This window comes from Petromyzon marinus, chromosome 78 (genome assembly GCF_048934315.1).
Source record: "Petromyzon marinus isolate PM22_M1 ecotype Great Lakes invasive population chromosome 78, UKy_Petmar_22M1.pri1.0, whole genome shotgun sequence".
In the NCBI taxonomy this organism is placed as follows: domain Eukaryota; kingdom Metazoa; phylum Chordata; class Hyperoartia; order Petromyzontiformes; family Petromyzontidae; genus Petromyzon; species Petromyzon marinus.
In genome coordinates this window covers 1,854,260-1,869,969 of record NC_133744.1, presented here as the reverse complement: position 1 = coordinate 1,869,969, position 15,710 = coordinate 1,854,260, and the positions used below count along the sequence as shown (strand labels likewise).

Below are 15,710 nucleotides of genomic sequence, written 5' to 3'. Positions count from 1 at the left end.
AGTGGGTGAGTGGATAAATGAGTGGGTGATTTGGTGAGTTGGTGGATTGATGAGTGGGTGGGTCGTTGGGTCGGTGGGTGGGTGGGTCGGTGGGTGGGTGGGTCGGTCGGTCGGTGGGTCAGTCGGTGGGTGGGTGGGTCGGTTGGTGGGTTGGTGAGTGGGTCGGTCGGTCGGTGGGTTGGTGAATGGGTTGGTGGGTGGGTGAGTGAGGCTACCTGAGGTAGCTTTGCCTGTGTCTTTTTCTCCCCATAGCTCCGTGCCTTCCAGGACTAAGAACCTATTGGATACGGGGCAGGATTGCGTGACAGGACGTGGCAAAGACATCAAATGAAGTTCTGCTCCTCCACTACCCACAATGCATTTCGGAAGCTCCTGGTCAATTCAGCTTACTGGTTATTGGGTTATTGGGTTAATTGCTTAATACTTGGTTACTAGTTAATTCATTATTATTCATTGGTCTCGGTGTGGTGAGTCTATGGATCTATGTGTGGTGAGTCTATGGATCTCTGGTGATTTTGTGGGTCTCTGTACGATGATTCTATGGGTTTCGGTGTTTTGAGTCTATGCGTCTGTGTGGTGAGTCGATGGTTCTTGGTGTGGTGAGTTTATGAGTCTGAGTCTATCGACTCAGACTCCTAGAGATACATTGACTCAAAGACACATAGAGATACATAGATACTCATTGAAATACATACTCAGAGACAGACTCAGAGATACATAAGACTTATAGAGATGCATAAAGATACATATAGACTCATAAAGATACATATAGACTCATAGAGATGCATATATTCAGACTCAATTATATATACTCAGAGATACACAAAGATAGGTAAACAATTAAAATAATAAAGACAGTCTTATTCTACTGCTGGATGATTGTATGACGTGTCTCTCTGTGTTAGGAGTGTCTGAATATTAGTGAGAGTGTGTTAGTGTGTGTGTGTGTGTGAGTGTGTCCGGCAAAACAACCCCCTACCTCCTCGCGGTGCCGGACGGGCAACTCTGTCGTGGACAGTCCTGTGGGGGGAGGTCCAATTTTGATTGGCTCCTCCCCTCATGGCATATGTGTCCACCACAGGGGCTAAACGGGGGCTCTGGATGGGTGCGAGGGGCTGGTAACCCCTCCACCTTCAATTAATTACCAATAAACCACGAGTTAAACTGAAATATGTAACTAATAAGCTTGTGCCGGAGGCCCCGGGGGGACAGGCGTCTATGACGTCTCCTGGCCAAACCCCAATTGGCGGAGCCAGGAGATTGAATCTCTACCCTCGGGGCTCCTCCAGAAACAACGAAAAGCCACTACGGGTGGCCACGTGGAATGTTCGAACGCTCACTGCGGAGGAGAGGCTGCCACTCCCTTGTCGGGAGCTGGACCGGTACCGCCTGGATCTATGTGGCATTCAGGAGGTCCGGTGGACCGGCTCTGGCTCCTACCACCATGAAGGGTGGACAGTCCTCTACTCGGGGCAGCAGACTGCCAAACAACAGGGTGTGGCTCTTCTTTTGAACAAAAGAATGAAGGGGGCGTGGGAGCGTGGCGGTGAGGTGTGGGAAGCTGTAAGTCCCAGGCTACTTTGGGCTCGCCTTCCCATCAACCGGAGGCGAGGAATGGTGGTCGTGGTTACTTAAGCCCCCACCAAAGATGAACATCCGTGGAGGGATGCAGGCAAAGCCGATGAGTCAGATGCCTTCGATGACCTCCTGTCACAGGTGCTGGCTAAAGTGGCCCCTCGGGATAGAGTCATCATGTTGGGTGACTTCAATGCCCGAGTTGGTCATGATACTGGCACCTGGTCTGGAGTGATTGGAGGGCATGGGCCAGATCAGCTCAATAACAACGGTAGGAGGCTGCTAGATTTTTCTGCAGCCCATGGGCTTGTAATTACCAACACGCTGTTCCGGCATCGGCGCATCCACACAACATCATGGATGCATGCCGGGTCCAAGCAAGAACATCTGCTGGACTACATAGTGACGGACCAGCGGATGCGAGCCCATGTCCTTGACACCAGAACCTACCGTTGAGCTGATCTGCCCTCTGACCATCGACTCGTCATCTGTAAGATGCGCCTGCCATTCTTCCACTCCGGTGGTGGGTGTACACCCAGGACCCCATTCCAACCTAAAGTGGCCTGGTCTCAGTTATCTGATGAAAGTTGCAAGCGAGAATTTCATCATCGCTTGCGGCTGGGAATGTCATCGTCCCCGACTCCTCCTGATGTCGAGTGTAAAGGGGCGAGGTTTAGGACTGTGACTCATGCAGCTGCAATGGCTGCTTTGGGTACGTGGTCCAGACCTCCCCAGAGACCCTGGCTGACAGAGGAGGTGTTCAGGATGGTTGAGAAAAAAGGACAGGCCCACTGTCATCGGCTACAGAATCCCATGTCAGAGAATGAGGAGGCTTACCACAGCCTTCGCTCGGAGGTTCGGAGAGCCGTGAGGCGCTGCAAGGATGGGTGGTGGTCGTGGGTTGCTGAGGAGATGGAGTCTGCATCAGTGGCCTGTGATCACAAATCTCTATTTAACTCCATCAAAAAAGTAATCTGCAGCGCCACACCTATTACCATCATTAGGGGAAAAAACGGTGACCCAATCTCCGACCCCCAGGAACAGGTTTGCAGATTTGCTGAGCATTTCTGTGAGGTCCTGGGGGAGGGAAAATCCCTCAGCCAGGAAAACGTGGCACAAAGTGAGGATGACCCTGCTGAGGCTGCGGTGCCTCAAATATTGGAAGAAGTCACGCCCTGTGAGTGGCTGGCTGAGGTGCCATCTGTTGAGGAAGTACTGAAGGCGATCCGGAGTCTGAGACCAGGAAAGGCAGCGGGTAGAGATGATCTCCCAAGCGAAATGCTGAGGGAGGGTGGCGTTGGTGCACAGACTGCCCTATATGACATCATAACAGTCTGGACCACTGGACGAGTTCCGCTGGATTGGAAGGATGCCCTGGTGGTCCCCCTTTTTAAGAAGGGGGACCGCACAGACTGTAACAACTACAGGGGCATCTCCTCAGTGTGCCGGGAAAGGTCTTGGCAAGGATTATTCAACATCGCCTTGCCAGGCACGCTGAGGAGAGGCTTGCGGAGCCCCAATGCGGTTTCAGGAAAGGGCGGTCCTGCACAGATGCCATATTTTCTGTCCGTCTGCTACAGCAGAGGTGTAGGGAATTCCAACAAGACCTACATCTCTGCTTTATTGACCTGGTCAAGGCCTATGATACCATCAGTAGGCCGGGGCTCTGGGTTGTTCTTCGTGCTTTTGGAGTACCTGACCCTCTGCTCACCATCATTAAGGACCTTCATGATGGTGAGCGGGCCCGGGTAAAACTACGTGGCCGGGAGTCAGAGCCATTCCCTGTTAACCTTGGGGTGCGACAGGGATGTCCTCTGGCTCCCACATTATTTAACATCTATTTTGACCACGTAGTTCGTGAAGCCTTAAATAGCTGTACCGGAGGAATCACCATATGGTACAGATATAATGGGAGGCTGATCGATGCCCGGGTGCGGTCAAGGGATGGCTCCCTATTGCTCAACCACATTATGTATGCTGATGATTTGGTAATAGCTGCTCATTCAGAGGAGGAGTTGGAGACGCTGCTGCTGAGACTGGAGCGTGCCACTAACAGGTGGGGGCTTACCATCAGCCCCACCAAAACTAAGCACCTGCCTGGGTATTTTGTACCATCGTACACTCCACCCCCACAACTCCCAATCGGTGATGGGGCAGTTGTGGAGAGAGTGGAGAGTTTCCCATACCTGGGCAGTGTGCTTATGACTGGCTCCAGTTTAACAGCAGAGGTCTCACTCCGAATCAGTCGAGCGGCAATATCTTTTCATCGGTTGCGTAACGCTGTGTGGAAGCTACCTGGTCTGTCGCTCCGCACTAAGCTTCAGGTCTTCTCGGCCACGGTCATTCCCTCCCTTCTCTACGCTTGCGAAACGTGGACCCCCCTAATGGAACATCTTCGCCGGTTAGAAACATTTAGGCTGGCCTGCCTACGATCCATCCTGGGTTTAACCAGACTGGATTGTGTGAGGAGCTCACAAATCCTTGAAAGATCTGGGCAAGATCCCATCGGTGAGCTCCTCCGGTGGGCAAGGCTGCGATGGCTGGGTCATGTAGCCCGCATGCCCAGCCACCTCATGCCGAAACATGTTAAGCCGGATCGAGGGGGCTAAGCGGACGCGGCACGGGCTAGAGAAGAGATGGAGTGATGTGGTACAGGAGGACGTGGAGCTGAGTGGACTTGCCGATGACTGGTACCAGCGGTGTCAAGATCGGCCTCTGTGGAGGAGGCTCGTGAAGGACGCTACTGGGCAGTTGAAGGTAGTTGCCCTCCAACAACAACGGAGGGCGGAGGAGCGACGCTCAAAACAACGAGCGGAGCACCGGGTGGCTAAAGCACAGCAGGTTGGCACAGTAGGGGGCACAGGTGGTGCATCAGCCAGTCATCTCAGTCAGTCGACCCGTGGCACCTGGGTCTGCCCCGCGACCTGCCAGCGGGCGTTCGACACTTCACGTGGCCTCAGGGTGCACATAGCCTGGCACAAGCGTCGTGGTGACGTCACCGCCACTTAGTGGCGAATGGCGGTTGTTGTTAGTGAGTGTGTGTTAGTGAGTGTGTGCTAGGAAAGCTCGGGAACAGACGGGCTAGAGAAGAGATAAGAGTGATGTGGTACAAGGGGATATGAAGCTGATTGGACTTGCCGAAGTTTGGTACCAGCAGAGTTAAGATCGGCCTCTGTGGAGGAGGCTCGTGAAGGATGCTACTGGGCAGTTGGAGGCAGTCGCCCTCCAACAACAACGGAGGAGCGACGCTCACAACAACGAGTGGAGCGCCGGGTGATAATAGCACAGCAGGTTGGCACAGTAGGGGGCACACGTGGTGCATCAGCCAGTCATCTCAGTCGACCCATGGCACCTGCTGCGTCTGTCCTGTGACCTCCTGCCAGTGGGCGTTCGACACTTCACATGGGCTTAAAGTGCACATAGCCTAGCACAAGCGCTGTGGTGACATCACCACCCGGGGACCCGGGTTCGATTCCCGGTGATTATCTGAACCGGTCCAAGACCTCCCCTGGGTCAACTCGACCTCAACTGAGTTCCTGGTGCGATTTGTAAACATCACCATTAGGGAGACAGGCGGCCGAGGGTGGTGCTGGCCACCCAACCCCTCGTGCGGCATGCCGGCGTTCATAGGTGCTACTCGCTAACAACACTTGCTCCTGCACTGTTAAGGCTGCACGGGGAATCTTCATATTTAAGCATGTAAGTGTGTGTGTAACCTGTGAGTGTGTAATGGCGACTTGGACGCACTTGTCTTGAGATGGTTTATTTCTTAAGGAGCCGCGTGCTCACGCTGCAAATGGCAGAGACCCCCACTACAACAGCCCCGAGTCTCCCACGCATCTCCCTTCTGTCCGGTCCGAGGCCACGCCCCCATTCCCGAACCGTCTCGCTGGTGTCTAGACTTCATAATAAAGGTTTTTGGGTTAGATCGCGTTTATTTATAAATGTGTCGTAACCCTCCACCACCCGACACGGCCAATCAGCAAAAAAAAAGGTGTCACGTTGACAAAAGACAAATAATTCACTACTTCAGCCCACTGGTGTGTTGAAGAGTGAATCCACATTTACAGTTTGAGTACGACGTTTCGCTGGTAAATACTTCCAGCATCATCGGGCAATTGCCCGATGATGCTGGAACTTCACATGGCCTTAAATGAATAATATTGGTCGCGAAAGCCTACGTGTTAAACTGGTGTCTAGACGCTCGCTCCACCGGTGGACTCCACCGTCCCCTTCCGTCACCTGGCCACGCTCCCATTCTCGATCATTCCCGTAGCCACTAGTCCACTCGTACTGCAAGCTGACTCCCCCTGTCATTACCGCCCGTGGCCACTAGTCCACTCATACTGCAGGCTGACTCCCCTGTCATTACCTCCCGTGGCCACTAGTCCACTCGTACTGCAAGCTGACTCCCCCTGTCATTACCGCCCGTGGCCACTATTCCACTCGTACTGCAAGCTGACTCCACTGTCATTCATAATAAAGGTTTTTGGGTTAGATCGCGTTATTTATAAATGTGTCGTAACCCTCCACCACCCGACACGGCCAATCAGCAAAAAAGTGTCACATTGACAAAAGACAAATAGTTCACTACTTTAGCCCACTGGTGTGTTGAAGAGTGAATCCACAACAGTTACAGTTTGAGTACGACATTTCGCTGGTAATTACATCCAGCATCAACGGGCAATTCGCCAGAATGGTAAAGCCGTCGCTTGCTCCCGGTCTTAATAGAGCAGCAGGGTGACGTCATCATTTAACTCATTTCAGGTGCAGTGATTGGAGGCGGAGGTGGGGGGGTATTTCTAATTATATAATCGATTGGTAATCAGTCAATGGTTATGATTAGTAATGAGTTGTAGGTTAGTAATTAGTTGTAATGTGTGTTATTGTGATTATATGCTACGTTAGTAATCCGTTAATTAGTATGTGTTTCCCCTATAAGGAATTGTCATATGTATTTATTAATACGATTCCAAGCCGCACTAAGCCTGTAGCTGTCAGAGCGATTAAAGTTATTTCTATTCTCAATTTCAATGGATTCTCTAATTAGTCTTTGCCAGTAATAATTAGTTTTACACACCACTGCAACATTGTCAAAATCAATTGAGTGTCCTTGTTGACAAACATGTTCTGCCACTGCTGACAGTTGTGTTTGAGATAATTTAATATTTCTCTGATGCTCTTTTAGTCTTATGCTGATGTTACGTCCCGTCTGTCCAATATAGCATCTGCCACATAAACAATTAATCCGATATACACCTTCTGTTGATAATTTAGGTAATGCGTATTTAGTGCAAGATACTAGTTTTTGAATTTTTGTGTACTGTACCAAATCTTACTGTAATGTTTTGCTTTTGCAAAACACGGGCTAATTTGTCAGTTACTCCTGAGATATATAGAATTTTAGTTGTTTTAACAATCTGATCGCTTTCAGCAGTATTGCTTTGCGATCGTGATTTGGCATTCAGTGCTCTGTTAATTTGACCATTATTGTAGCCATTCTGTCGTAGTGCTTCTTTAACGTGTTTGATCTCTCTCACTAGACTTTCACCATCTGACACTGTTTTAGCCCGATGTATGAGCGTATTGTTAAGAGAGGATTTCTGAGCTGGATGATGATGCAAATCTGCATTCAGATAGGCATCAGTGTGCGTTTGCTTTCTGTAAACGCTGTGTGTTATTTTACCGTTTAGGCCATGTCCAAGCAAAATATCTAGGAATGGGAGTGTGTTATTCACCTCCATTTCCATGGTGAACTGGATGGCCGGGTTTTATGCATTGAGATGATTTAGAAAATCATTAAGTGTATCTTTACCATGTGGCCAGACAACCAAAGTGTCATCCACATATCTAAACCAAAAAGATGGTTTAATGTGCTCGAGGCAAGTGCTCTTCAAAGTTTTCCATGTACACATTTGCTATACCAGGGGATAAAGGAGAGCCCATTGCTGCTCCTTCCTTTTGTTTAAAGAAATCCCCTCTCCATAAGAAGTGAGTGTTATTTAAACAATGGTCAGCAAGTTTCGGAATATATTTTGGTAAACCTGTATTCTTTACTAGTGTATCAAGTAATTTAAGCGATTCGTTCACTGGAACCTTAGTGAATAGAGAAATCACATCAAAACTTACCAGAATATCATTAGGATTAAGTTTAATATCTTTAATCACATTCACAAGATGTTCTGAATTTCTTATGAATGAAGATGTCCTACCGATGTAGGGCTGTATTTGTTTAGTTATATATTTTGCAAATTTATATGTGGCAGAGCCAATTGTACTGACTATTGGTCGTAATGGGATGCCTATTTTACGAATCTTTGGTAGCCCATACAGTCTAGGTGGTTTTGAGGCCCTTGGCTTTATTTGGTATTGCTCATTCTTAGGGATTAATTAATTTGCAATTATTGCAGTAGTCTTACGTTCTAAAGTATTAGTTGGATCTCATTTCATTTTAATGTAGGTACCCCGATACACCTGCACTGGTTAGGCACTGCCTCAACAATACCTACTTTACGTGGAATGGCTCCTTCTACAAACAAAATGAGGGTACCCCCATGGGATCCCCCTTGTCACCAGTGATAGCCAATATTTTCATGGAGAAATTTGAATCAGACGCCATCCAGACTTCCACCCTCAGACCTTCCCTGTGGAAGAGATATGTGGATGACACTTTCGTCATTTGGCCACATGGCCTCCCAGCTCTGAACCTTTTCCTACACCACATCAATTCCAGACATCCCGCCATCAAATTCACCATGGAAGTGGAGAAAGATGGCAAGCTACCATTCTTAGATGTTCTGTTTGAGAGGAGACCTGATGGCTCATTGGGGCATTCTGTCTACAGGAAAACCCACCCACACAGATTCCTACTTGAAACCTGATTCCCACCACCACCCAGCCCAAAAGAATTCTCTCATCAAAACTTTATACCATAGGGCTCATTGCATTTCGGACCAACACCACCTGACCAGTGAATTAAAACATGTACACCTGGCCCTCAAAAGGAATGGATACTCTGACCGTACCATCCGCCAAGCTGTTTCTCCCTCCATACAGAAACAACCACTTGATACTCCGGCCAAAACCATCACACTACCATATATAGCAGGCGTTACTAAAAAGATATCCAAAATTCTAAACAAACACAAGATCCAGGTCCGGTTCAATACAGTACACAAAATTCGTGATCTGATCCCATCCGTGAAGGATGTCATTCCTGACTTACAGTACCCCGGGGTTTACAAATTGAGTTGTAATGGCGGTGATTGCTATATCGGGGAGACAAAGCGACATGTCTCTGACCGAATTCGCGAGCACAAATCAGATTTGAAACATGGCAAAACGAATTCTTCTGCCGTAGCTGATCATTGTTACAACGCTGTGGGTGATCACGATATAATTTTCTCCGATACCAAGGTTCTTTGCAAACCCACGGGTTTTTATCAGAGATTTGTTCACGAGGCAATTCAGATCTACAAACACAGACACAATTTCAACCGAGAGGATGGTTTCAAATTGAGCAACCATTGGAAAGATGTTCTAAATCAAACCAAACATTAAACTAATTTTAAATGGTACAGTATATTTTTCAAGTAGTGGTACCCCAAACTTTCGCAGCTCTTAAATTCCATTTTCACACCATCAATAGGTAAACTCCCCCTCCCCCCCTCGCCAACCGGCATGTTCACCCGCATGTACACCACCTCTACACCGTTCATCATGTTAAGTCGGCCAATTAAATGCTAATTTTTATGCTAATTCCTTTGTCAAGGCACCTTGTTTCCTCACACACAGCTTAAAGGTCACGGTCTGAGCGTGGCTGTGTTTCACTCCAGCGCTGTCCTCGAGACAGCCTGATCCCTTCCCCTGTTGAAGGCCGCTTGTGTTGTGGCCGAAGCATCGTGATTTTTGTTTTATTTTTTACCTACGTGACTTTACTGAATAGAACCAAAGAGTAAACAAATACAGCCCTACATCGGTAGGACATATTCATTCATAAGAAATTCAGAACATCTTGTGAATCTGTTTCAGCTACTCCCCTCCGGCAGAAGGCTTCGGTCCATCAGGACCAAAACCTCACGCCATAAAAACAGTTTCTTCCCATCTGCTGCTGGCCTGTTAAACAAGGCCAAGGGCTAACACTGTTTTTAACATTTGAGCTACATAACGACACGTTGCTGATATTAACTATGTTTCCCTATTTGTATTTTTAAATTATATCTTAAAGCTATTTTATATTCGATATTTATTTAATTTTATATACTTCAGCCCCTTAATGTTAGACTTTTAACCCTTATTATAGTAAGACTTGTTTAAAACTTATTTAAGATTTTAGATTCCTATATGTTGAATGTATGCACCATCCTGCCAAAGTAAATTCCGTGTCGGTGTGAACTTACATGGCGAATAAAACCCTTTCTGATCTGATCTGATCTGTTCTGATCTGATCTGAATGTGATTAAAGATATTAAACTTAATCCTAATGATATTCTGGTAAGTTTTGATGTGATTTCTCTATTCACTAAGGTTCCAGTGAACGAATTGCTTAAATTACATGATACACTAGTAAAGAATACAGGTTTACCAAAAGATATTCCGAAACTTGCAGACCATTGTTTAAATAACACTTCTTATGGAGAGGGGATTTCTTTAAACAAAAGGAAGGAGCAGCAATGGGCTCTCCTTTATCCCCTGGTATAGCAAATGTGTACATGGAAAACTTTGAAGAGCACTTGCCTCGAGCACATTAAAACCATCTTTTTTGTTTAGATATGTGGATGACACTTTGGTTGTCTGGCCACATGGTAAAGATACACTTAATGATTTTATAAATCATCTCAATGCACAAAATCCGGCCATCCAGTTCACCATGGAAATGGAGGTGAATAACACACTCCCGTTCCTAGATATTTTGCTTGGACATGGCCTAAACGGTAAAATAACAGCGTTTACAGAAAGCAAACGCACACTGATGCCTATCTGAATGCAGATTCGCATCATCATCCAGCTCAGAAATCCTCTCTTATCAAGACGCTCATACATCGGGCTAAAACAGTGTCAGATGGTGAAAGTCTAGTGAGAGAGATCAAACACGTTAAAGAAGCACTACGACAGAATGGCTACAATAATGGTCAAATTAACAGAGCACTGAATGCCAAATCACGATCGCAAAGCAATACTGCTGAAAGCGATCAGATTGTTAAAACAATTAAAATTCCATATATCTCAGGAGTAACTGACAAATTAGCCCGTGTTTTGCAAAAGCAAAACATTACAGTAAGATTTGGTACAGTACACAAAAATTCAAAAACTAGTATCTTGCACTAAAGATGCATTACCTAAATTATCAACAGAAGGTGTATATCGGATTGTTTATGTGGCAGATGCTATATTGGACAGACGGGACGTAACATCAGCATAAGACTAAAAGAGCATCAAAGAAATATTAAATTATCTCAAACACAACTGTCGGCAGTGGCAGAACATGCTTGTCAACAAGGACACTCAATTGATTTTGATAACGTTGAAGTGTTGTGTAAAACTAACTATTACTAGTAAAGACTAATTAGAGAATCCATTGAAATTGAGAATAGAAATAACTTTAATCGCTCTGACAGCTACAGGCTTAGTGCGGCTTGGAATCGTATTATTAAATAATACATATTACAATTCCTTATAGGGGAAACATACTAATTAACAGATTACTAACGTAGCATATGATCACAATAACACACATTACAACTAAATACTAATCGACAACTCATTACTAATCATAACCATTGACTGATTACCAATCGATTATATAATTAGAAATACCCTCCCCCCTCCGCCTCCAATCACTGCACCTGAAATGAGTTAAAAGATGACGTCACCCTGCTGCTCTATTTAAGACCGGGAGCAAGCGACGGCTTTACCATTCTGGCGAATTGCCCGTTGATGCTGGATGTAATTACCAGCGAAACGTCGTACTCAAACTGTAACTGTTGTGGATTCACTCTTCAACACACCGGTGGGCTAAAGTAGTGAACTATTTGTCTTTTGTCAACGTGACACTTTTTTGCTGATTGGCCGTGTCGAGTGGTGGAGGGTTACGACACATTTATAAATAACGCGATCTAACCCAAAAACCTTTATTATGAATAATATTTGCCGCGAAAGCCTGTGTTAAACTCCCCTGTCATTACCTCTCGTGGCCACTAGTCCACTCGTACTGCAAGCTAACTCCCCTGTCATTACCTCCCGTGGCCACTCGTCAACTCCCACTGCAAGCTGACTCCCCTGTCATTACCTCCCGTGGCCACTAGTCCACTCGTACTGCAAGCTGACTCCCCTGTCATTACCTCCCGTGGCCACTAGTCCACTCGTACTGCAGGCTAACTCCCCTGTCATTACCTCCCGTGGCCACTAGTTCACTCGTACTGCAAGCTAACTCCCCTGTCATTGCCTCCCGTGGCCACCAGTCCATTCACACTGTAGGCTGACTCCCCTGTCATTACCTCCCGTGGCCACTAGTCCACTCGTACTGCAAGCTGACTCCCCTGCCATTACCTCCCGTGGCCACTAGTCCACTCGTACTGCAAGCTGACTCCCCTGTCATTACCTCCTCGTGGCCACTCATCAACTCGTACTGCTAGCGGACTCCCCTGTCATTACCTCCCGTGGCCACTCGTCAACTCGTACTGCAAGCTGACTCCCCTGTCATTACCTCCCGTGGCCACTCGTCAACTCCCACTGCAAGCTGACTCCCCTGTCATTACCTCCCGTGGCCACTAGTCCACTCGTACTGCAAGCTGACTCCCCTATCATTACCTCCCGTGGCCACTAGTCCACTCGTACTGCAAGCTGACTCCCCTGTCATTACCTCCCGTGGCCACTAGTCCACTCGTACTGCAGGCTGACTCCCCTGTCATTACCTCCCGTGGCCACTAGTCCACTCGTACTGCAGGCTGTGTGTGACTACGTGTATGTGTGGTTGCATGTGTATGTATGTATACACGTGTGTAAGTGAGTGTGCAATCTGTGAGTGCAGGCTTCCTGCCGGGCTGCTATCGGAGTGAGTGAGTGTGTCACTGTGTGTATGTAGAGTGTGTATGTGTGTATGTATGTGTGTATGTGTATGTAGAGTGTGTATGTGAGTGTGTAAATGTAGAGTGTGTATGTGGCTGTGTGTATGTATATGAGTGTGTATGTGACTGTGTATATGTATGTGTGTGTGAGTGTATGTGTGTGTATGTGACTGTGTATGTCGAGTGAGTGTGTGTGTATGAGACTGTGTGTATGTAGAGTGTGTATGTGATTGTGTATGTGAGTGAGTGTGTGTGTATGTGAGTGAGTGTGTATGTGAGTGAGTGTGTATGTGAGTGTGTGTGTATGTGAGTGAGTGTGTATCTGAGTGAGTGTGTGTGTATGTAGAGTGTGTATGTAAAGTGTGTATGTAGAGTGTGTATGTAGAGTGTGTATGTGTGTATGTGAGTGTGTGTATGTGATGGGGTGTATGTATATGAGTGTGTGTGTATATATATGGGGAGCGGTGGTGTAGTGGTTAGTGCGCTTCGCTACGAACCTAGCGTACCGAGTTTGATTCCCGCTCACGGCCAACACAAGTGACTCTGCCTCAACTGAGTGCTTGGTGTGATGTTTAAACATCGCAACTGGGGAGACAAATGCGGCCGGGCGTGGTGCTGGCCACCCACCCCCTCGTGTGCCGTGCCAGCCTTCATAGGTGCTGCTCACTAACAGCACTTGCCCCAACAGTCTGTAAAGGCTATACAGGTGATATTTGTTTTTTTGTGAGTGTCTATGTGTGTATGTGAGTGTGTGTGTATCTAGAGTGTGTATGTGAGTGAGTGTGTGTATGTGAGTGTGTATGTGAGTGTGTGTGTATGTGAGTGTGTATGTGAGTGTGTGTGTGTATGTAGAGTGTGTATGTGAGTGATTGTGTGTATGTGAGTGTGTATGTGAGTGTGTGTGTGTATGTGAGTGGTTCTGTGTGTATGGGAGTATGAGTGTATGTGAGTGTGTGTATGTAGAGTGTGTATGTATGTGTGTATGTAGAGTGTGTATGTGAGTGTATGTGAGTGTGTGTATGTAGAGTGTGTATGTATGTATGTGTGTATGTAGAGTGTGTGAGTGAGTGTGTATGCGAGAGTGTGTGTATGTGAGTGTGTGTATGTGAGTGTGAGTGTATGAGAGTGTGTGTATGTAGAGTGTGTATGTGTGTCTGTGTATGTGAGTGTGTATGGCAAAACAACCCCCTACCTCCTCGTGGTGCGGGACGGGAAACTCTGTCGTGGACAGTGTTGTGGGGGGAGGGCCAACTCTGATTGGGCCCTCCTCTCATGGCGTCTGTGACCACCACACTGGCTAAACGGGGGCTCTGGACAGGTGCGAGGGGCTGGTAACCCCTCCACCTTCAACATTTTTACCACGAAACCACGAACAAAAAATGTAACTAGTAAGTTTGTGCCGGAGGCCCCAGGGGGACAGGCGTCTATGACGTCTCCTGGCCAAACCCCATTTGGCGGAGCCAGGAGATTGAATCTCTACCCTCGGGGCTCCTCCAGAAACAACGAAAAGCCACTTCGTGTGGCCACGTGGAATGTTCGAACGCTCACTGCGGAGGAGAGGCTGCCACTCCTCTGTCGGGAGTTGGACCGGTACCGCCTGGATATCTGTGGCATTCAGGAGGTCCGGTGGACCAGTTCTGGCTCCTGCCACCATGAGGGGTGGACAGTCCTCTACTCGGGGCAGCAGACTGCCAAACAACAAGGTGTGGCTCTTCTTTTGAACAAAAGAATGAAGGGGGTGTGGGAGCGTGGCGGTGAGGTGTGGGAAGCTGTAAGCCCCAGGCTACTTTGGGCTTGCCTTCCCATCAACCGGAGGCGAGAAGTGGTGGTCGTGGTTACTTATGCCCCCACCGAAGACGAACATCCGTGGAGGAATGCAGGCAATGCCGATGAGTCAGATACCTTCCATGACCTCCTGTCACAGGTGCTGGCTAAAGTGGCCCCTCGGGATATAGTCATCTTGTTGGATGACTTCAATGCCCGAGTTGGTCGTGATGCTGGCACCTGGTCTGGAGTTATTGGCGGGCATGGGCCAGATCAGCTCAATAACAACGGTAGGATGGCTGCTAGATTTTTGTGCAGCCCAATGGCTTGTAATTACCAACATGCTGTTCCGGCATCGGCGCATCCACGCAATATCATGGATGCATGCCGGGACCAAGCAAGAACATCTGCTGGACTACATAGTGATGGACCAGTGGATGCGAGCCCATGTCCTTGACACCAGGACCTAGCGTGGTGCTGATCTGCCCTCTGACCATCGACTAGTCATCTGTAGGATGCGCCTGCCATTCTTCTACTCCGGTGGTGGGTGTACACCCAGGACCCCATTCCAACCTAAAGTGGCCTGGTCTCAGTTATCTGATGAAAGTTGCAAGCGAGAATTTAATCATCGCTTGAGGCTGGAGTTGGCATCGTCCCCAACTCCTCCTGATGTAGAGGGTAAATGGGCGAGGTTTAGGACTGTGACTTATGCAGCTGCAATGGCTGCTTTGGGTACGCGGTCCAGACCTCCCCAGAGACCCTGGCTGACAGAGGAGGTGTTCAGGATAGTTGAGAAAAAGTGACAAGCCCACTCTCATCGGCTACAACATCCCACGTCAGAGAATGAGGAGGCTTACCACAGCCTTCGCTCGGAGGTTCGGAGAGCCGTGAGCAGGGGCGGAGCCAGGGGGGGTGACAGGTTAGACAATTGTCACCCCCGAAAAAAAATAAAAAATCGAAAAATCTGAAAAAATTCTGCGTATAAGTGTACGACACTCGGTTTGGCGGACTCCGTGCGACTGCATTGTCAGAGTGTGTCGCCACCCGATTGCGTGGGGTATAGCCAATTTCTCATTCAATCATTCTTGAAATTAAAATTTGTTGAACGTCACCCCGGGCTGGTAGTCCTGGCTCCACCGTTGGCCGTGAGGCGCTGCAAGGATGGGTGGTGGTCGCGGGTTGCTGAGGAGATGGAGTCTGCCTCAGTGGCCCGCGATCACAAATCCCTATTTAACTCCATCAAAAAAGTAACCTGCAGCACCACACCTATTACCATCATTAGGGGAAAAAACGGTGTTCCAATCT

The 15,710-nt window shown here is 47.8% G+C and overlaps 1 protein-coding gene across 2 annotated transcripts in view; it reads left to right on the top strand.

Moving 5' to 3' along the window:
• The window catches only part of LOC116957594 (coiled-coil and C2 domain-containing protein 1A-like), a 78,190-nt gene extending 77,316 nt beyond the window's left edge, over positions 1–874 (top strand). For both annotated transcript variants that reach the window (XM_076056792.1, XM_076056790.1), the window contains exon 29: positions 253–874. In XM_076056792.1, coding sequence (XP_075912907.1) covers positions 253–273 — 21 coding nt within the window. In that variant the 3' untranslated portion in view covers positions 274–874. The remainder of the gene's footprint in view (positions 1–252) is intronic.
• Positions 875–15,710: the final 14,836 nt, after the last annotated feature.